Source organism: Myotis myotis, unplaced genomic scaffold (assembly GCF_014108235.1).
Source record: "Myotis myotis isolate mMyoMyo1 unplaced genomic scaffold, mMyoMyo1.p scaffold_m19_p_8, whole genome shotgun sequence".
NCBI lineage: Eukaryota > Metazoa > Chordata > Mammalia > Chiroptera > Vespertilionidae > Myotis > Myotis myotis.
Genome location: NW_023416390.1, coordinates 2,923,567 through 2,945,880, shown reverse-complemented (window position 1 = coordinate 2,945,880; position 22,314 = coordinate 2,923,567). Strand labels below are relative to the sequence as shown.

The window sequence follows — 22,314 nt, the reverse complement described above, 5'->3', positions numbered from 1 at the left end:
TTCAACCAACTGAGCCACACCGGCCAGGGTGTATTGTAAATGTTTTCATTAAAGTAGAACATACCAACAGTAAGTAAACAAAATGAACTATTACACAGTACACACACTTATGTGTCTGCCGTCAAGATATAGAACATTATACTGGCACCCCTGAAAGTTCTCTTCTGCCCTTTTCCACTCACTACCTCCCCAAAAGCATGACTACTCTGACTTGGAAGAGGAGGTTCCCACAGAAGCTGACTCCAGGGTTACCAGGCAGCTGGGACCCATCCATGGGGGAGAGGAGAGAAGAGGAGGGAAGGCGAAGGGAGGGGAGAAGACGGAGTAAAGAAACTTGATTGGGCAGAGGCTGAAGCTGGGCTGAACTGCCGTCTCCACCTATCCCTATGGTGAGCTCGGACGCTAGCATGACCCTTCAGAGTTCCCCCGCGTTGGGGCGAGGGCTCCAATACCCAGCCCGGGATTAGGGGTGTCACCTTGGGCCAGGCAGCTCTCTTCAGCTGAGACACTTCCTAAGCAGCACATTTCTGAAGGGGACCTCGGTGGCTCATTCCATTAGTTCGGCTTGGTTCTGAGCATCGTGTACGCGGAAGCACACAGTATGGGTGGTGCGTTGCTTCTTTCACTCACCATCATGCATGGGAGGTGAACCCACGTGGTTTCCTTCCTTTTCCATGGACCGTGACACACCTGCTCACCCCGCTGCAGCTGAGCCTTTGCTTGGTGTTTAGGTTTTGTCTATTGTGAACAGTGTTGCTGTGGACAGTCTTGTGCATGTCTTTTGATGGATACATACATGCATTTCTGTTGGGTACATACCTAGAAAAGGGTCGTAGAATAAGCATATTCAGCTTTATGAAATATTGCCAGATGTTTCCTAAATGATATAAACTTACGCTTTCATCAGTATTGTAAGAGACTGTTTGTTGCTCCAAATTTTCACCAAGATGATATTGATTGGATCTGAGCTATTCTGGGGGGTGGGGGAGGGGCAGTGGTACCCTCAGGTCCGTGGTCAGCAAACTGTGGCTCGAGAGCCACATGCGGCTCTTTGGCCCCTTGAGTGTGGCTCTTCCTAAGCCTTAGGAGTACCCTAATTAAGTTAATAACAATGTACCTACCTATATAGTTTAAGTTTAAAAAATTTGGCTCTCAAAAGAAACTTCAATCGTTGTACTGTTGATATTTGGCTCTGTTGACTAACGAGTTTGCCGACCACTGCCCTAGGTGGTTTTAATGCATTTCCCCAATGACTAGTGATGTTGACCACCTTCCCATTTAAATACTCTCGTTTGTAAGGAGTCTTTGGCCGTTTTTCAGTTGGGCTTTCTGTCTTTTTCTTGTTGACTTGAAGAAGTCTTTTGTATCTTCTGGATGCAGGTCCTTTGCCAGACTATAAGCATTTCCTCCCACTCCGTGGCTCACATTTCATTCTGTTATGCTTAGAGGAAAGACAATTTTAGGGACATTGACTGAATATCAACAGCAGTGGTGTTTGGATGGTGGGTTTTCCTCCTGTTTACTTCCCCATGTTTTCCAGTAAAAAGCAGGTCATGAAAGTTTAAAACACAATAAAAGGAATGAGTTATTTAAGGGAAATGGTGTGTTTAAAATGCGATGATGTAGTTTAAAAGTGACCCATTGCAAGAAGTTAGCCAAGACAAGAACTTGGCCGTAGTTTGCCTTTAATGACTGCTAGGTGACTGCAAATTTGCTAGGGACACCTGGTGGAGACTTGGAAGTTTACAGGAGAGAGCATTGGCCATCTTCCTTGCTCCCCGGCATAGTCATCAGTTTGCCTCCAATAACTCCTGTAAAAATTAAAAAGTAAAATTAGCCGGCCTGTGTTGCTCAGTGGTTGGGTGTCGACCTATGAACCAGTAGGTCATGGTTTGATTCCCTGTCAGGGCACATGCCCGGGTTGTAGGCTCGATCCCCAGTGGGGGTGTGCAGGAGGCAGCCGATCCATGATTTTCTCTCATCATTGAAATTTCTCTCTCTCCCTCTCCCTTCCTGTCTAAAATCAATACACACACACACACACACACACACACACACACACACACACACACACATATATCATGATTAAACAATTACTGGAGTATAAGGCAATTGTAAAAACAGAGGGAAAATTTTTTAAATCCAGAATGATTATGCTCTCAGATTACTTTGCAAATATTTTTCTAAAGAAATGAAAGTTAGAGCTCACACGCACGCTGGCGTGGGTCATGCAAGAGAATCGATGCAGGCCTCCCTGCAGCTGCACTTAAAGGCAGCCCTGGCCTCCCTGCAGAGGCCGACAGTGTGTGAGAGATGCTCACAGAGTATATCTGAGTCTCTGTTCTATCCAGCTCCCCATCCTCCCCCCACATCCCAGTAAGTTAACAAACTGCCTGTTTATATCGCACCGAAGATGACTGTTTTCACTGCATTTTATCGATAATTTACATATTCTAAAATGTTCATATGGACAAGAGCTTTTTCTTAAACTTTTACTGACTGACTTGCAAGAGGGAGACAGAGAAACATCCGTTTGTTGTTCCAATATTGATGCATCCATGGGTTGGCTCTTGTCTGTGCCCTGACCTGAGCTCGAACCCGCAGCCTTGGTGCACCAGGAGGATGATCTAACCAGCTGAGCTGCCCGGCCAGGCACCAAAGGCTTTTTCCTAAGCCGCGTTCCAGTTCTCCATTCTGGTGCGTATGAAGGAGCGTGACCCGTTTCTGCTCCTTCATCGTGTGTTTTGTGAGGCATGAACTCAGTGACTTAAAAACCAACCTGTAAAATTCAACATTAAATGGTGAGAACACACAGAGCGGGGGAAAGTAGATTTGCAGTTGTAATTTGAATAAATCAAACAATAATTAATAAATAATACAAGAATAAATTCTGTTTTGCACACTCACAACTGTAAACCTACTTTTACCCATCCTGTACAGCGGAAGAGTCCACAGTCAACCACAGAGCACAATTCGGGCTCTAGAAACGATAGCCCTGTCACTAAATAAATTGCTGTGTGCAACAACGTACTGTTAGAAAGAGGTGGTTCTTCTCATTGGTTTGTGTTGTAAAAGAAAATGCTGCAGAAATCGACTTTGGCCGCCAGGGGGCGCAGGGTGGCAGGAGCGCGGGCTGAGATGGAGGCCTGTGGAGGGCAGCTCTGCCTCCTCTCCAGGCTGCTGGAGACCAGGGCGAGCCTGGGACTGCAGTGGGGGGTGCCAGCTCACCAAGGACCATGTGTATTTGGTTTTTAGGCGGGAAAAGGCTGTCTGTTTTGTTTTTTTAAAGATCCATGTCCATTTTTGCTTAAGAAAAGATCCCTTGTCATTGGGGGGGTGGGGGGGGGCGCTGTCCAGAGCTGAGCAGAGGGCTGAGGAGGTCACCAGGCGTGTGGCGGGCGAGCAGAGGCTGGCCTCCCACGTGCTCCAGGACCATGCTCTGTTGTCAGATGTGTGTGGGGTGCGGGGTGGGGGGCGCAGGCTCGGGTCCCAGGACAGGGTTCCGCGGGCACTGAGGGCCCAGAAGCAGCTGGTGCTGTGTCTCCCTCTGGCTCAAAGTGTGGCACAGGGATCATGGCAGAAACCGCTGCTCCGTCCCTCCTGCCTCACCTGCCGAACAGAGTGTGCAAGGAGAGGAGTGGAGAGAGAGGAGTGGAGAGAGGGACGGTGTGTGGGTACGAGTATTAGAGTGTGTGTGTGAGTGTGTGTGTGTGTGTGTGAGTGTGTGTGAGAGTGTGTGTGAGTGTGTGTGTGAGTGTGTGAATGAGTGTGTGTGTGAGAGTGTGTGTGCATGTGTGTGCACGTGAGTGTGTGTGAGTGTGAGAGTGTGTGTGTGTGAGTGTGTGAGAGTGTGTGTGTGTGTGTGAGAGTGTGTGTGAGTGTGTGTGTGTGTGTGTGAATGAGTGTGTGTGAGTGTGTGTGTGCATGTGTGTGCATGTGAGTGTGTGTGAGAGTGTGTGTGTGTGAGTATGTGTGAGTGTGTGTGTGAGAGTGTGTGTGAGTGTGTGTGTGTGTGAATGAGTGTGTGTGTGAGAGTGTGTGTGTGCATGTGTGTGCATGTGTGTGTGAGAGTGTGAGAGAGTGTGTGTGCGTGCGAGTGTGTGAGTGTGTGTGAGTGTGTGTGTGTGAGAGTGTGAGAGAGTGTGTGAGTGTGTGTGTGAGTGTGTGTGCGTGCGAGTGTGTGAGTGTGTGTGAGTGTGTGTGTGTGAGAGTGTGTGAGTGTGTGTGTGAGTGTGTGAATGTGTGAGTGTGTGAGAGAGTGTGTGTGTGAGTGTGTGTGAGTGTGTGAGTGTGAGTGTGAGTGTATGAGTGTGTGTGAGTGTGTGTGAGTGTGGGTGAGAGTGTGTGAGTGTGTGTGTGAGTGTGAGTGTGGGTGAGTGTGTGTGTGTGTGAGTGAGTGTGTGTGTGAGTGTGTGTGTGTGTGAGTGTGTGTGAGTGTGTGTGTGAGTGTGAGTGTGGGTGAGTGTGGGTGAGTGTGAGTGTGGGTGTGGGTGAGTGTGTGTGAGTGAGTGTGTGTGTGAGTGTGTGAGAGTGTGTGTGTGTGGAGGTGCGGAGAGGAGGCTCCGGCTCTCATTCTAAGACAGGGATGCTGTAGAAAGCACATGCATCATTTCCAGGTCTGAGTGCCCCAGCGACTCCCGGGAGAAGCCGCCGCGCAGCCCCTCCTGCGCCGAGAGCCGCTGGCTGAGATGTCAGTGCCACTAGCGGCGGGTTCCCTCCGCCTCTTCATTCGGCGCCTGACTGACAGGCTGCAGGCAGCACCGACAGCGCAATCCCACTGCAGGCGTCCACATGTCCACGTTTATTTACAGAAATTAACATCATATGAACGCAGAACGGAAAATACTCCTCCGGAGAGGGAGATGAACGCTGACCACCCACAGGACAAAGCTATCTTCCGCGACAGGCGCGGGGCCCAGGGTCACAGTTTGGTTCCATGGGCGGGAGAAGGCTGTCTATGCGCGCGCGTCCGCAGGCGCCAGGTGCGGGGCGAGGAGGCTCAGGAACGTCTCCAGCTGCTGGCGCGACCTGTACGCGATGAGCCCCCCCCTGTTGGCCCAGCGATCCACGCCACTGGCGCCTTCGTGGCCCACGTGGTACAGCAGCTGCGGCCACTCCCGGCCCGCGGCGGGGCCCCTGGCCAGGCAGCCCTGGAAGTCCACCATGCCGCCGCCCATGGCCCGCAGGATGGCGTGGGGCGCGCACGAGTCCCACTTGAAGGTGGTGTCGTAGGAGAAGACGTACAGGTCCACGAGGCCCTGGACCACGCACAGGCCCTTGTACCCGGCCCCCGCGGCGCGGAACACGCGGCCCCCGCAGACGCGCGCCAGCGCCGCCCGGACCGGCTCCTGTTCGCTGGCGCTGATGACGGCGGAGAACCGGTGGGCGCCCTGGGCCTGGGCGCCCGTGTCCGCGGCCTCGGCGCCGGGGTGGCCAGTCCGCGCGCCCTGCGGCTCGGAGACCGGGGGCGGCAGGGAGTGGATGTTGGTGCCCATGTAGGAGAGGCCCCAGTAGCGCCGTCCTTCCCACCTGCGGGAGAGAGGTGTCCGTGAGCGCAGGCGGAGATCCCACTCGCTTTTTAAATGTGTAAATGTGTGTATTGATCTCAGAGAGGGAGGGAGAGGGAGGGAGAAACGGCCATGATGAGAGAGCATCTTGGGCCGGCTGCCTCCTGCCCGCTCCCCACTGGGGATGAGCCCACAACCCGGCATGCGCCCCGACCAGGACCGAACCCGACCTCGGGGTTCACAGGGCCACGCTCAACCACTGAGCCACGCAGGCCGGACTCACATTTGCTTTTCAGTATTCGTGTTGCCTTCAACCCCACGATGTGAAAAAAGTATATTTAACGTAACGAGTCTCCGTGCCTTCAGCCCAGAAACAGACCCCACGCGGCTCATTCATTTCTGAAAGTCACCTCTCCGCCCAGCTGCCTGCGCGGCTGCTGATGGGGCGGCTCTGTCTCGGGCCTCAGCACGGCGACCCGGGCGATGCGAACATATCTGTGGGGTTCGGGGTCCCTAGGAACACGGCAGAGCTTTACTGCCGCGTGGGCATCTCAAGTTTAAGAGGGAAAGACGAACAAACAGGCCGTCTGTCTTTCCACCTGCATCTCGTTTACGATCCTTACACATGGTCCTTCCCTTGGAAACTCCTTCTCATTGTTTCACCCTCTTCTCTGGCTTACTCGAAAGCTCACCTCGACTTCAACGCCAAGAAAGATGGACGCGTTATTTTTGGCAACAGAAACAATCACAGCGCCTGTCCTTCCTCGATCTGTGAGCCCTGTCTGTGCTGGGTGCCCTGCGCCATCTGCAGTGTCCGTGCCACTAACTGCTTGGGAAGCACGTCTAGGCCGGGGTTACGCCTGCACCCAGGCCCAGCGCTTTTTCATTCCGCCGTGACCTTGTAAAGAGAACAAGCACATTTCGCGTGGAGGAAGGCAGGGGCAGAGGGGAAATGACAAAATCCCAAAGGTGCAGTTCATGACTATTACAGCGCTAACAATTCTTAGTTGCCCAAGCAACTCAAAGCTCAAGAAAGAACGTGTAGTCCTGCACTAGCAGTCTGACCTACTTCAGCACGAACACTGAACCGCCCGGCCAGTGTGGCTCAGTGGCTGAGCGTGGGCCTGTGGACCAGGAGGTCAGGGTTCGATTCCCATCAGGGCACAGGCCCGGGTTGCAGGCCCCATCCCCAGTGTGGGGCGGGCAGGAGGCAGCTGATGAGTGATTCTCATCATTCATGTTTCTCTCTCTCTCTCCCTCTCCCTTCCTCTCTCTGAAATCAATAAAAATAGATTTTAAAAGAAAACACAAATCAAAACTGAACCCCCAGGAGAAAAGCAGTTTGCTTCCCCCTGGACCCTGCTGTGCCCTAGAGTCGACCCTAAAGCGCAGGCCAATTGGAGGCGCCACCCGTCGCCCCCTTCCCCCCCACCCCAACTCCCTGTCGGAGTCGGGGGAGGGTGGAGAGCGAGGCGGCCCTCACATTTATAGGGACAGCACCCCAGGGGCAGGTTCTAATCCTGGCCATAACTACTCATCTTTCCCTTGGATAATTTTCCCATTTTGGTTTTGAATTTCTTCTAAAATTGTGTCCCAGTTCAACTGGCTGCATAGCCACAGCGCCTATCTCATTCCGAACGCGTGAGAAGCAGGGGTGGCTCCGTGCTATCAATCTGGTTTCGAAAGGATTCGAGGAATAGGGAACAGGACTGCTTTCTTCCAAATGCAGCAGGTCTCTGCCAACATGCCGTTTCTGTTCAAAGCTTCTATCAGCCCCCAGTCAAACTGGGCCAATAAAATGAGGCCAAATAAAAGAACGTGAACTCAAACATGCAGACTTCTAGCGGGAACGGCCCGGTATCTCGCGTCCTGGGAATGCCACATGGAGTGACCGTCTTGACAAAAAGCAAAGCTAAGGTTGCAAATTCTACAAACCGTGACGCACCCCAAGTGCCCCTCCTACCTGAGGGTGTCGGGGTCCTGCGACACGAAAGGCTGGTTGATGACCCCCATCAGGGGCAGCCCCGTCCGCAGGTCATAGACGCCGATGAGGATGGTGACGCACGGGAGCCCCCGGGGGAAGATTCCATGGCTGGGCTCCACGTCGGCAGAGCCTTGGATGTACTGATGCGTGGAATCTGAAAGGGAAGCGTGCTCGTTTGGGTTCAGGTCGCGATTATGGAGAAAATGAGGATGAATGCATCTGTGAACTGTCCTACAGCATGTCTTTCTTCTCATTTAATAACTGCGACAGTCGGAATGTTTGTGCCTGCCTCCCCACCCCCAATTCTAACCCTCAAAAGAGACCAGTTGGTGTGGCTCAGTGGTTGAGCGTCAATCTATGAACCAGGAGGTCACCGTTCGATTCCTGGTCAGGGCACAGGCCCGGGTTGTGGGCTCGATCCTCAGTGGGGGGCGTGCCGGAGGCAGCCAATCCATGATTCTCTCTCATCGATGTTTCCCTCTCTTTCTCTCGCTCCCTTCCTCTCTGGAATCAATACAAATATATTGGGGGGGAAAAAAGACACACTCACACACAAAAACAACAATGAGCTGCAGATTTTGGTCCTATCACAGTCATGACCCAAAGAAATACTACGGGGGAAGCTTCCGCAGGCCCTCCACGCTGCCCGCTCAGGGGTCCTCCCTAGCGGGGCTCTGCTTGCCTGCACCGGGTGCTCGCTGCTTGTTTCGTTGAATTTGCAGGAAGCGGTGGGACAGGGGGAGATCTCACCGAAACCGGGTTTGTGTTTCCCTCGGAGAAGCCGAGGGCCTGGCGTGTGGTGCCACGTGCACGTGCCCGCCGGAGCCGTGTGCCGTGACTGGCCCGTGTGCCCGGTGACGTGTAGCTGCTCCCACTCATTCTTCCCTCATGTTTACAGTCTGGACCCTGGCGTCCTTCAAAGACGAGTGAACTCAGCTCTGCACGTGTGCCCGCGTGTGTGTGCATGCCCCCACACAGACCCACAAACACGCATGCATGTCTGTTACAGGTGACGGATGCACATCTGCTTCTAACAACATGTCATAACACACACCCCACTCTTCCTGATCCCTTTCAAACTGTAAAACTGCTTAAACTTCCAGGAGAGTTAAACTATACTCAATTGGTATTTTTCTAAGCCCTCTCCCCCGACAAAACACACACACACACAAACCAAAAAAACCAATGACCAATAAGAACAAATGGATGAAAGCAAACCCTCCACTGACCTATGGGATCCACCCAGATTCCCAAAGTGTCGTGAGGAATGGTGACCTGGACCGAATCCAGGGCCGGGTCGGCGAAGGCAACGTCCTCGTGAATGACCTTGGCCAGTGCCCCGGCCGCCAGCTGGTTCCCGTTCAGGACTTTGCTCAGAAGCTCTGCCGTCTCCCCCTCTGTCGGGCACAGTCGCAAGACAATCATTTCCCCTGGTGGGAAGACATACACAGAGTTGCGGCATCTCAAGGGAGTCGGGGGGAAGGACCACAGAGGAGTGGGGGAGCAAGGCTGTGCACCTGGGTGCAGTGAGGGCAACAGACCCGTATCCGTGGTCCCGGACCTGGCCCCCGGCCAGAATCGCACGAGGTCCATGGATGGGTTTGGAGTTTAAACCGTGGACCTGAGATGGTCTGCCCAGTTGTGAGGAAGCACATCTTTCTGGGGCATCTGTCACTTCCATTAGATTCCCAAAGGACCACTCAACTTTCCAAAAGGTTAAGTCAAGCCCTGGCCGGTGTTGCTCAGTGGATAGAGTGTCGGCCTGCGGACTGAAGGGTCCCAGGTCGAGGGCACATGCCCGGGTTTCGGGCTCGATCCCCAGTAGGGGGCGTGCAGGAGGCAGCCAATCACTGATTCTCTCTCATCATTGATGTTTCTATCTCCCTTTCCCTTCCTCTCTGAAATCAAGATGTATTTTTAAAAAAGGTTACGTCATCCATTATTTAAATGCCACAGATTTACGTCTAAGATACCACATTTCCCTAAGTTAAATGGCCTGAAGTTCTGAGTGAAGCTTAACATTTGAATATATTGTCGTTTACATGAAAGGCTCCCAAACATCCACTTAAGATGTAAGTTGGAAATTAGAATAGGATATGGTCCCTGACAGTTACAACACCACGTCAGGATCTGTGTACTTACCCAGAGCATTAGTGAACTCGTTCGATTCTTCTCCAAAAATTTTGTCCTCCAAGCCTGGAAACTGAAGAATGCAGGTATGACAACAAACCAAAGCAAGAACAATAAAGGAAAACCCACACGTATGTTCAATTCTAAACAGGTTTCCATTTTCTGTTTCAAATTAAATAGCACAACCAGATCTGAAATTCAGAACTGTACCATCCCAGAAACCCACCTCAGCATAACACCGTGAAGTCCGCGTGGCTCAGTGCTTAGCTTTCGGAGACTTTCCGGCTCCTCGGCCCTTATCAAAAGTGCAAGTCATGGAGAAGTCTGGCTGCCTGCTGTCCTGGTGAGTTTGCAGAAGTATTTCTAGAAACTTCATCTATCTCCTTAAGGACCATAGGATTAGGATGCTTCCAAAGGAAATATTTTAACTCTTGCTCTTAAATAGCACCCTCGTCACTTATATAAGTTAACGTTATTGATCAAGTACCGCAGGTTTTACTTGAGCCTGGATAGAAGGGGTTAGAACAGCGGTTCCCAACCTGTGGGTCGCGACCCCTTTGGGGGTCGAACGACCCTTTCACAGGGGTCGCCTAGGACCATCACAAAACACATATATAATTACATACTGTTTTTGTGATGAATCACTATGCTTTCATTATGTTCAATTTGTAACAATGAAATTGGGGTCACCACAACATGAACTGTATTAAAGGGTCGCGGCGTTAGGAAGGTTGAGAACCATTGGGTTAGAAGATAACATTACTTTCCACCCCCCCCACCCACCCCCATTTTCAAGTGTGTTTTCTGCACCTATTTGAGGTAACGTTCACCTTCAGGGTAGGAAGGAGATACAACCAAACAAGGGGAATATTTTATGAACCAGTAATTTATGCATCAATATAGAATTAAAAAAAAAATAGAGCTGCCCTGGCTGGTTTGGCTTTTGGATAGAGCGTCAGCCTGTGGACTGAAGGGTCCTGGGTTCGATTCCAGTCAAGGGCACATACCTGGGTTGCAGGCTCAATCCCCAGTAGGGGGCATGCAGGAGGCAGCCGATCAATGATTCTCTCTCATCATTGATGTTTCTCTCTCTCCCTCTCCCTTCCTCTCTGAAATCAATAAAAAATATTTTTTAAAATATAGAGCTAAGTAAGAATCTTCTCTCATCTTTGTAGGAAATGAAGCTTTCAGATACATTTTGCTTCTCCAGTAAAGATACGTTTCCCTCAACATATGTGCTGAATTCTGATCTGTGTGATGTTCTCAGGGAACGAAGGCAAGGAAATGCTTCAGATATGTGCCCTCAGCCATTTGCAGGCGGCCAACAGCTTAATAACGCCCACCACCGCTTGGCATCCAATTCTGAAGAACAGGGCGTGTCAGCCAGGGCTGGGGCCCAGCGCCCCGCCTGCTTAAAGCCTGTTCCTGAGGCTGCGGGGAGTGAGTCAGGAAACACAGCTATTTCTTCTCGCCAAAGGTGAACCTCACTTATCCGTCCTCAAGTCCCGGCATCTACCTCCTCCGTGAACCCAGCCTGGACTTGTTATAACGCTCTGGGCAAACATTAACTCATCAATTTTAATGTCGGTACATTGCTAATCCAGTTACAACCAACTATCTTGATCAGGATCAGAAATGAACTTGCTCCATTTAGCGCACTGGGGCAGGTATCACAGGGCACAGAGAAGTGGAGCTTGCAGAGCAGTGGTTCTCAACCTTTAAATACAGTTCCTCATGTTGTGACCCAACCATAAAATTATTTTCGTTGCTACTTCATAACTGTCATGTTGCTACTGTTGTGAACCGTCATGTAAATATCTGATATGCAGGATGGTCTTAGGCGACCCTTGTGAAAGGGTCGTTCGACCGCCAAAGGGGTCGCGACCCACAGGTTGAGAACCGCTGTTGTAGCGGTTTCAAAGGGTTGTTGATTCTTCCTTCCTGTGGTCAGGAATTCACTTAAATGATTCTTTTTTTTTAATGTTTTTATTGATTTTTAGAGAAAGGGGAAGGGAGAGGGAGAGATAGGAACATCAATGATGAGAGAGTGAAATGATTCTTATTGATTCCTATATTTTGAGCATTTCATAGAGAACTATTCCAGTATTATAGTGCCTTCTCTCATAAAGGTCTGTCCTCCTGAATATGTAATTATTAGATCATATAGAAGGCCGCACAGTGATGCAAAGAGCACAGACTCTGCAGCCAGGTGGCCTGTGCTCAAAACTGGCCCGGCCATTCACTTGCTGTGTTACCTCCGGCAAGTGACTTAACCTCTCTGTGCCGGTCTTTCCTCACCCACTCCCCGGGATTACTAGTTCTTCATAAAATTGTTATAAGAGTTGAAAAGTTAAGTAAGCCTTTAGAGCAGTGTCTGGCATGCAATAAGCATTTATAAGTGTCTGTTAGTGTTGTTGTTATTACTATTTATGAATACAGTCCCCCCCCAATCAGTTTAAAATAACTAGAATCACAATCATTGATAGTTATAAACAATATTTTTCTACTAGAATAAAGGGCAACTATAAGTCTCCAGAACTCTACAGGCATTAGATACACGATTATGTCAGAAAGTGAGACTTAATAAATGAAACCATTTTTTAAAGTTACCAAATAGTATTTTCTCATTTCTATTGAAATAAATGATATGTGCCATGCACACACCTACACATAGAAGAAAAACATTCTAACAACACGTAGCCAAACACAGCTGTGGTTTTCTCGAGTGGGGGGATGATATTTGCTTATTTTCCCAAGAACGTGTACTACTTATTCAAAAAGAAACTCAATAAGTGAGAAGGTCTATACCAGCGGTTCTCAACCTGTGGGTCGCCAACCTGTGGGTCCCGACCCCTTTGGGCATCGAACGACCCTTTCACAGGGGTCGCCTAAGACCATCGGAAAACGCATATATAATTACATATTGTTTTTGTGATTCATCACTATGCTTTCATTATGTTCAATGTGTAACAATGAAAAGACATCCTGCATATCAGATATTTACATGACGATTCATAACAGTGGCAACATTACACTGATGAATTAGCAACGAAAATAATGTTATGGTTGGGGGTCCCCACCACATGAGGAACTGTATTAAAGGGTCGCGGCGTGAGGAAGGTTGAGAACCACTGGTCTATACCAACATGCTCCTCTCTAGCTCTGAGAAGGGGGATTTTTATTTCCTTATTTGTTTTCCTGTATTTTCAAACTGTTCTGCAGTGAACATTCTAGAACTATTATAGTCAGAACAAGGGGAGTCAGACCCAGAGGTGTGTGTTTACTTGAATCTGAGGTGCTGGTCCTCTGGGGAAAGGCAGGGGGCGGGAGGCTGTGCTCACAAAGCCACAGCCCCGGCAGGCACCCTGCGGTCCAGGCCATGGCCGCGGCCCCGCCTACCTTGCTCTCCATGTGCCGCTTTATGACTTCCTGCACCAGCACGTCGGCCAGCGTCTTGAAGTCCACGGCGAACTTCTTGTTCTTCTCGCCGCCCTTCTTCTCCTCGATGAGCAGCTGGAAGAGGGCGTCCTGCTGGCGGCAGGCGCGGGCGATGTGGGCCGCCTTCTCGGAGACGCGCAGCAGCTCCTGCAGGATGGCGGACATGGCTGGGCCCTGAGCCCCGCCGCCCGGCCGGGAGGGCGCCCACCCGCTGGCAGCTGCAGAGACACGGGTGCGAAAGAGAAGGCGGCTCAGCAGCGATGCCCTCAGTCCGGCCGCTGCAGGGTGGGCACTGCAGGTCTAGCTCGCGGGGAAAATCACCAGTGAACAGGTACTAGCCCAGGGGCACCCCTGCCACCACTGCCCCTGCGGCCCCCGCCGCCCCACCGGAGACCAGTCCTGCTGCAGCGGGAAGACTGGGCATCACCCAACGGGGAAACTGGTTTTTGCTTGTTTATGTATATTTTATTGGTTTTTAGAAACAGGAAGGGAGAGGGAGAGAGAGAGAGAAACATCGATGATGAGAGAGAATCGTGGATGGGCTGCCTCCTGCACGCCCCACACTCCCCATTGGTGATGGAACCCACAACCCGGGCCTGTGCCCTGACAGGGAATCGAACCCTGACCCCCTGGTTCCTAGGTCAACACCCAACCACTGAGCCACACCAGCCGGGCGGGAACTTGGTTTCTAAATCTTTAAAAAAAATATTGTTAGTCTCAAAAATCCATTAGGCAAAGGATTGGCTTCCCGGTGCCAGAAGGCGTTTGAATGGGGATCTACATTCTATGTACGAACCCCCAGCAGACAGACAGGTGAGCGCGTGGGCACGGAGCTGGACGAAGGCCAAGTTCTCGCAGGGACTAGGATGCCCACTGCGGGATGGAAGCAGGGTTCTCGCTTTTACCCGTGGGGGAGGGGGAGTTGGAGAGGATGTGTCCTACCAGTTCTGGGGCAACTTCCTAAAACACCGAGCACCCGTGAGCACTGTGTGTCCTGCAAGACTGAGGCCACGCCCGGGCCAGCGACCAGGGCAGTCTCCCAGCCCTCCCCCCCTCCCCCCCAGCTAAAGAAGTCCCACTGTGTCTATCTGTGCTGCTCTTCCAGCGAGAAGGCGTTTAGAGAACACAGCGCCCTAGACCATGCTCGTTGCTGGGACTTGAGGGGTTCTGGCTTCCAGGCTGAGAGGACGTCTGCCTCGGGGTGCACATCGCTAGCAGGACAGGCAGCGCCCCCTCCGCCCCCCCCCCCCCCCCAGTAGGAGCCACGTCTGATCGGGAGCGTCAGTAATCGCTCTCACTATTGTGCCGATGGTGGGGGGATTGCCAGGCCCCTTTAAGTTGAGGGAGCTGGAGCTTAGGGAGGGTTAAGTAACTGCAGGTTACACAAGGCAGGCCAGGCGGGGCAGCCGTGTTCTCTGCCATCATCACAAACACTCACTGTCTCTTTTAAAAGTCCCCCCTGGCCGTCAGAGGAGCCGTCAGGGGCGGGGGTCATGGGTAGTTGCCACGGCTGGGCTGAGTTAAACACGTATGCTAAACCAATTGTTTAAATGCTATTTTCTTAAGAGTGTGGGTCACCACCCTGAGAAATATGCCCAGCCTCAACAGTAGTAAGAGGAGAGTGCGCGGAGGCCGCGGCCGGAGCTGCCTGTGAAGCTCACGTCCTTGCAGAAGCGGCGGGAAGCAGCCGGGTCCGGAGGGAAACGCACCAGGGCCGCACCAGGGCCCTGGAGCGGTCGGGCCCTCCCTGGGCAGCCGGCAGCTCCAGGCTGCCCTAAGGCGTGTGAGGAAGTCGGAGTGGAGTGAGCCTACTTCGGGGCAGGAAGGATGGCTGGTCACAGCAGCAAGTGGAGAATAACCTTAAACACGGTGACGTGTGAGATAGACTACTGTGTGGTCCTTAGACGCACGTTCTTGAAGAACAGGTCACCTGGAACTGTGTCCACGCCATCATGCTGAGAGGAAAACAGCCTAAGACTGATTCCTGGCCCTGGCCCGGCGGCGCGGTTGCTGGGAGCATCGTCCCATCCACCGGAAGGTGCTGGGTTTGATTCCCGGTCAAGGCACATCCCAGGTTCGGTTCGAGCCCTGGCCCAGGTGCATGGAGCGCACACCTAGCGGCTGTTGCTAGTCTGACTACTGGAACTCGCTACTTGACACCTGACTCCCTTGTCCTCCCAGGAAAACCTTTCCCAGCGGATCCTGGGCCTCACTGCAGACCTACTGACGTCTCTCTCTCTCTCTCTCTCTCTCTCTCTCTCTCTCTCTCTCTCTCTCTCTCTCTCTCTCTCGCCTCTGGCTGTGGGGCCTCGGGCAAGGGAGGGCTCAGCTCTGCCAAGTCCCCAGTTCCCTTCCATCGCTCCTGGGCTGCCCAACACAATGCCACCACCGGTTAAACTCCAGGATCTGCGTCTCACGGATCTGGAGGCCGGAGGTCCGGGACCAAAGCACTGGGGGTGGTGTCTCCTGAGCCTCTCGCTGGGGCTTGGCCACCTTCTCGCCGTGGCCCGCTGTGGCCTCTCTGCGCTGCGCTCACAGCACTGGTGTGTCTCCTCTGCTTATAAAGACACCAGGCGGGGAGATCAGGGCTCACTCACGTGGCCCCACTTAACGAGTTGCTTCCCAAAGGCCCTGTCTCCACATTCAGTCGCCTTCTGAAGTTCTGGGCTCGGGGCTTCCCCAGACGAACTCTAGGGGAACACACTTCTCCTGACCCAGAGGCCTGAGAACCTTCGCACGCCAGCAGAGCCACTCCTCTGGCCAAGCAGTGAGCTCGGCAGGGTTCTCTTCCCCGAGTAGGTGGTCAGTAAGTCTAATTCCGGGAGGCGGCTTTCCCCGCGTGGAACTACTCTCTCTAGCAGCCCAGTCGTCACGGATGCAGCAAACACTGAAGTCACCTCCTGTCAGCCTTACTTTGTGACAACCTCTTTCAAATCGGCTCTGAGCAGCACAGGTCGAAAGAAGTCACATCCTCCCATCAGAGACCACATGTGCACCCGTCACAACGTCAAGTAGCAAGAGTCTCCAGCTTCTGTGGGACTTCCATGTCCAGGTGGAGACATGGTCACTGAGCTGAAGTAGGTCAGTGAAAAGGGGGTGGGGAGGGAGGCCCTTAAGACTCTTCCGGAAAGCCCAATCTCTCTATACCAGTGGTTCCCAACCTTGGCTGTACATTCTAATGATTAGAATCACCTGGGACTCTTTTTAAAATCCTGATTTCTAGGCCTCATCGTCCGGAAATTCTGTTTCTTTGTTATGGGGTGAGACCACAACATTAGCAACAAAGAAACAGAATTTCAGGAGGATGAGGCCCAGAAATCAGGATTTTAAAAAGATTCCCAGGTGGTTCTAATGTGCAGCCAAGGTTGAGAACCACTGCTCTACACAGATAAAACTCTTCTAATTTCTGACCATCCTATCATCTCGCCCGAACACCAGAGGTTTAAAAGTCATCTCCGTATCGTTTACACGCACTTCAGGTGTGAGCAACAGCAGAGGGGGGGAGGCATAGGCTTTGGGATCCGATAAACCTGGGATCAAACCCAGGCCCTGCCATTAAGGAGCTGTGTGGCACCACGTAACTGACTTGCCCTCTCTGGGCCTCCCTCCTCATCTGTGAAATGGAGAGAATACGCACCTTGCAGAGACTCTGGAGGTCAAGTGAGACATTTCTGGGAAAGGACCCGCACAGAGCTTCGCCCAGAGCCCACAAGTGACAGCGGCGGCTGAGAAGCACCGAGCCCAGCCCCACGCCCTCCGTGAGGAAGCCAGAGGCCTGCAGCCGTCCATGGTCACTGCCCGCTCTCTGGAATAGTCACTCGCCCACTAAATCCCAGAGGCTGGGCACCGCTGGTGATTCTGAGCGGCCGGAACAAAGTTCCTTGGTGCGGCCAGATCTGATTGCACAGTTTCTGGGCGTCGGGCGGAAACTTGGCTCGGGGAGCGGTGACTCCCCGGGTGGAGGAGGCGGGCGAGGCCTCCGTGGGATCTGGAGGGCCATTGTCCTGTTGGGGGATGTTCTGTCAGGCCACGGTGCGGAGATCCTGGGGCCCGGGGTGCCCAGTGCGTGGAGAGCGGTGGGCCAGGGCCGGCCAGGCCCTCTGCGCAGGGACAGGGGCGTGAGGACGGGAGCGCCAGAGAGCAGCTGTCTCTAGGAGCAGGGAAGGGGGTCAGGCGCCCGTGGGCATCCCTCCCGCTGGAGAACCACGGCCTCTGCAGCCCACAGGCCGCCTGGATTCCAGCAGCCCCTCCACGGTTTGCCTCCAGAACCCGGCCTTCCTCCCACCTGCTAAGCCCAAGGGCCTAGGCGTGGCCCTGACGCTGCTGTAGGCGGCCCTGTTGGAGAGGAAAGGCCGCACCCAGGAAACCGCTGGGTGTCTGTCTCACACGAAGGTGTCTGTGCCCTCTCTCCGGGGCAGGTGCTGAGGGGCTGGCCCAAGGCTGGATTTAGCTCCCCCTGCCCGGGAGGGTCCGCCCAGGCCTCGGCCTCCTTCCCCGTGGCCCCATCTTAGGGCTGCTTCAGGGAGTGGGCGAGGGATGGAGGCAGGAGGGGCGGGGAGCAGGCGTGGGCACAGGTGAGATCTGTGGGGGCTCGGGCTGCTCAGCTTGCGCAGCGACCAGGGCTGGTGAGGTGCGACTGGCCAGCAGACGCTTCCAGGACGCCCCAGCCACGCGCTCCCCAGCCAGAGGGACACTGGCGCCTTTTAGCTCATTGGAGATGCAGTCCTTCCCGTGAACAAACCTTGCTCGGCTTTCAGAGTGTGGCCGTCAAACTGCCTGACTTTCGGGTGTTACCTTACTCCAGCGGTTCTCAACCTGTGGGTCGCCAACCTGTGGGTTGGGACCCCTTTGGGGTCGAACGACCCTTTCACAGGGGTCACCCAAGACCATCAGAAAACACATATATAACCAGTGGTTCTCAACCTTCCTCACGCCGCGACCCTTTCATACAGTTCCTCATGTTGTGGTGACCCCCAACCATAACATTATTTTCGTTGCTACTTCATCACTGTAATGTTGCTACTGTTATGAATCGTCATGTAAATATCTGCTATGCAGGATGTATTTTCATTGTTACAAATTGAACATAATGAAAGCATAGTGATGAATCACAAAAACAATATGTAATTATAGATGTGTTTTCCGATGGTCTTAGGCAACCCCTGTGAAAGGGTCGTTCGACCCCCAAAGGGCTTGCGACCCACAGGTTGAGAACCGCTGCCTTACTCTGATCTGCGTGAGATGGCTGTCGTCACGGCCCAGGCTCCGATTAAATTTAGCGTTTTACTAGTAGTAGCTGATTTCCCACTATCTGTCCATGTTCTCCCACACTCCGTACACGCCATTCATTTGCACGTGCTGTCCCGTCTGGTCGGCGTGCCTTCCCTCTGCCGTCTACACTGCACGTCCGCTCTCCTCTCAGGGTCAGCTCGAGGGCAAGAAACTTGAACAAGCTCTTCACAAAGGCGGGCATGCGGATGACCGGGAAGCGGAGGGAGAGAGAGCCTACCTCCTTAGGAATCAGGGAAACGCAACTGGAAATCACAATAGGATTTCAGACTGAAAACTCCAAGCGTGGGGGAGGAGGCACTGCTGGCAGTCAAACCGGCACAGCCCCTTGGGGAACGAGGTGCAGTGTGGAATATGGGCATCACCGCGGCCCAGCAGCTTAGCTTCCCTTGCCGGGCCGGGCCGGGCAGAAACTGATGCACATGTGCATGAAAAGCAGACACAGACATTACAGCATGGGCAGTACCCAACCCTAGAAGTAGCCCACATAACCGTCAATAATAACACGGAATTAACAGTGAAAACCAAAGAATTCCTGCCCTGGGCAGCGACATGGACGAACCTCACGGGAAACACGCCGCCCAGCGAGAGAAATGTGCTGGGCAATGTCATTTATTTGACCTTCAAAACCAGGCAAAGCTAAGGCTCTAAAGAAGCAGCACATCGAGTCCGAGGCCGGGCTAACCCACGGCCGTGCTGGAGGGGGTCCTGGGTGTGCTTCCTGGGGGAGGGCGTTGAAGGGAGGACCCTAAGATTCACCGGGAAGTCTCTCTGGAAGGTCTGGAAGAAAGAGCTCGGCCAGTCCTGATGGTGGTCAGCCTCGCTGAGGCCCGCCTGGCATCAGGAGCTTGGAGTGACCACTGGGGTTATGGGTTTTGTTTGGTTTTCCTGCCTTTGCACTGAACTGGACATGTTGTCCTGGTGGCTGGGAGCTGGTCTTACTATGTTGTTGTAAATCAGGGTGTTGCCTGTTCAAGTAACTATGGAGCGTTTGAAGGGAAGCACAGTACCACCTGCTTTGTATATTTTAAAAAAAATCTTTACGAGGGCCCGGCCGGCATGGCTCAGTGGTTGAGTGTCAACTTATGAACCAGGAGGTAACGAGTTCAATTCCTGGTCAGGGTCAGGGCACAGGCCTGGGTTACGGGCTTAATCCCCAGTGTGGGGCGTGCAGGAGGCAGCGGATCAGTGATTCTCTCTCACCACTGATATTTCTCTCCCTCCCTCCCCCTTCCTCTCTGAAATCAATAAAAATATGTATTTTTTTAAAGTGAAAGGGCTTCTGAATACGAATGCACTGAAACAATGAACTTCCATTGTCTCTGTGTCCCCTATAGTCCCTGCTTAGAAGGCGAGGATGAGGTCGCCGTCCACCGCAGGTGGGGGACCACTGTCATCCTTCCACCGACCGCTGTCACTGCGGGGCACCTGTCCCTATGCGTTTCTTGGGGTTCAAAGCTGCGCACCGCGGAAAGGGGCCAGAAACGTCTCCTTCGGCCTGAGGGACGCAGGTCGCGGACCGTCCACGCAGCCCAGCCCGCTGTCCTTCTGCATGAGATGCCCCTCCCTGTGGGCAACTTCAGGACCAGCTTCAAAACGAGCTTTAAAAGTGGACGCTCGGCCCTACCCCCGGCTGCTGGCTTACGCGTCTTCCTCGCAGGGGCATCACTAACCCGGGGCTCGCGCGCTCTGCGTGGTGACAGCGCCCGGGATGCGTCCGCGCCCAGGACAACTATGTTCTTCCACCCACGGCCCGGCCCCACCAGCTGCACGTCGCACAAACCGCCTTCCACAGGCAGAGAACCGCAAGCCGGGGGCACGACTCCCCTAAACCCAGGCCCGTCGTGTCCCCGTGACACCCTCCGGGGGGTCAGGACCGGGGCCGGGGCCTGGACACGGGCATCGGGCAACGCGAGGGCCAGGGCGCCTGACAGCCGCGCCACCGACCTGCCGATCAGCCGGGGCCTCCGCTCGCAGCCTCTCCCCTGGAAACGCGAGTGACTCCCCCGTTAAACAGAGGCGGTTCGCTCCCCTGTCCTCCCGCTCGACCTCTCCCGGCGGCCGCAGAACCAGGGCCCGGGGACCGCGAGCTCCTCCGCCCGGCGGCTGCAGGGACCCGGGTCTCCCGGGCCGGGCGGCGGCCTCGCTGCAGGGACCCCAGGGCCCTGGTGGGGCATCGCGGGCCGGGCGGGCACCCAGGAGCCCTCCAGGCCGCACCACTCACCTGCGGTCCGCGGGCGATCGGGAGCGCGCCGCCCGCCGGCTCGGGGCGCAGAGGCGCAGAGGCTCAGGGCGGGGAGTCGTGGCGCCGGGCGAGGGCGCAGGAGGAAACCGCGCTACCGACGCGGGGATGCGGAGCCGGGGAGGCTGCAGCCTTACCCCGAGAAACGGAAGGGGCGGGGGAGGAGGAGGAGGGGCGAGGGGCGGCGGCGGGAGGCCGGCCTGGGGGCGCGGGGTCGGCCGGGAGGGCGGGCGCGGAGGGCGCGGAGGGAGGCACCCGGCCGCCGCCTCGCGGGCGCTGCTCGCCAGCCTCCGCCTCCGCTGGGCCGCCTTCCCGCTCCCCCCGTCCCCCGTCCCCGGGCCGCGGCCGGGAACCGCGTGGCGCCGCCCAGGCTCCCCGGGCGGGTGGCACCCACGCCCGCAGGCGTCACAAGCGGGCCGCGGGGTCAGCGGGGAGCGCCGGGGTTGGGGGGGGGAGGGGGACTCCAGTCACCGATCCACCGCGTTTGCCCTCGGGGCTGCCCCCAGTTTGCTTTATTTTATTTTTTTATCTATGTTTTTATTGATCTCAGAGGGGAAGGGAGGGGGAAGAGAGAGAGAAACATCAACGACGAGAGAGAGTCATGGACCGGCTGCCCCCTGCACGCCCCACGCTGGGGATGGAGCCCGCCACCCGGGCCTGTGCCCTGAGCGGGACGGAACCGGGACCTCCTGGGTCATCCGTGGATGCTCAACCCCTGAGCCGCTGCTACAAGCCTCCCCCCTTCTTCTGGGCGCTTTGGGGGGATTGTGGGCCTGACGGGGTGGGCCGCTGGGAAGAGGGTCCCCGGTTCGAATGGAAACGCGGGGTGCGCTGGTGGCGGCGTCTCCTGGGTGCTCGCCCCTAAGGTGCGGGCCTCGCCCCCCGCCAGGGAGCGCGCCCCGGGTGGGAGCCCCCTCTTGAACCCTGTCACCGGTGGCGCTCGGTACACCTGGAAGACGGCCTTAAACCGGGGCGAGGCTCGGATTGGGCGATGCTGGGTGGGCGGGGCAGTAGACATTTTTAAAGGGCAACCGAGTGTTGAGAGGGCGGGGCCAGGCTGGGGCAGGTGGGGGGCTCCCTGGGGCGCAGGGGCCGCCCCTGGCCAGGCGCAGGAAACGGCAGTGTCTGCAGGCGCAGCCAGGAGCGGGGGGGCTGCTGCGGGAGCGACGGGGAGAGGACCCCCGCCTGCAGCCCCTCCGCGGCGGGCACGGGGAGAGCTGCTGTGCCGCCCTGGCTGCAGGCTTCTTACCTGCGCGGCTCCAGACCGCCACCGCCGCCTCCTGGATGTCCGCCCGCGGTCCCCGGAGCAGCGAGGAGCCCCGAGGGAGCCCGGGGCGAGGGGCCTGTCGCCGGAGATGGTGCTGAAAACTGGACCACTGGCTCCGTGGTTGAGCGGCCACCGATGCACCCCGAGGTCAGGGTGCCGTTCCCGGTCAGCGCGCATGCCCCCTGCAGACTCCATTTCCAGTGGGGGGGCGTGCAGGAGGCAGCCGATCCGTGATTCTCTCTCATCCTGGGTGTTTCTGTCTCTCCCTCTCCTTTCCTCTCTGAAATCAATAAAAAAACTTTTTTTAAAAAAGAAAGAAAATATAAGTGAATTGCTCTTACTCTCAAAGTAAGCATGACATTAAGGGCAAAATTACAAAAAAAAAAAGTGGCAGACGACTATAGAATTTTTAACTTCTTTCATCAAAAAGACCCATTAAATAAAATTAAACGATAAG

At 54.7% G+C, this 22,314-nt stretch overlaps 1 protein-coding gene across 4 annotated transcripts; it reads right to left on the bottom strand.

The window, feature by feature from the left end:
- Positions 1 to 1,668: 1,668 nt before the first annotated feature.
- INPP1 (inositol polyphosphate-1-phosphatase) lies at positions 1,669 to 20,763 on the bottom strand. Of its 4 annotated transcripts, XM_036319560.1 has the most exons (7): positions 20,573 to 20,760; positions 13,021 to 13,277; positions 9,634 to 9,694; positions 8,721 to 8,921; positions 7,471 to 7,645; positions 2,505 to 2,779; positions 1,669 to 1,811 (listed from the first exon to the last, which is right to left on the bottom strand). In XM_036319560.1, exons 2-7 carry the CDS (start codon positions 13,222 to 13,224, stop codon positions 1,744 to 1,746), a joined length of 984 nt encoding a protein of 327 aa, XP_036175453.1. In that variant the 5' UTR covers positions 13,225 to 13,277; positions 20,573 to 20,760; the 3' UTR covers positions 1,669 to 1,743. The 4 variants fall into 4 exon arrangements, with proteins under 4 accessions (XP_036175453.1, XP_036175450.1, XP_036175451.1 ...); XM_036319557.1 differs by lacking the exons at positions 1,669 to 1,811; positions 2,505 to 2,779 and adding an exon at positions 4,779 to 5,529 and having other exon boundaries at positions 20,573 to 20,756; XM_036319558.1 differs by lacking the exons at positions 1,669 to 1,811; positions 2,505 to 2,779; positions 20,573 to 20,760 and adding exons at positions 4,779 to 5,529; positions 16,697 to 17,020.
- Between the last annotated feature and the right edge of the window lie 1,551 nt (positions 20,764 to 22,314).

Excerpts from the sequence above, each read along its gene's own strand:
- INPP1 (XM_036319557.1), bottom strand. The coding sequence starts at position 13,224 with ATGTCCGCCATCCTGCAGGAGCTGCTGCGCGTCTCCGAGAAGGCGGCC. Across the intron at positions 9,695-13,020 it reads AGCGGCACATGGAGAGCAAG|TTTCCAGGCTTGGAGGACAA; the intron begins GTAGGCGGGGCC and ends TGCATTCTTCAG. Across the intron at positions 7,646-8,720 it reads AATCTGGGTGGATCCCATAG|ATTCCACGCATCAGTACATC; the intron begins GTCAGTGGAGGG and ends CTTCCCTTTCAG.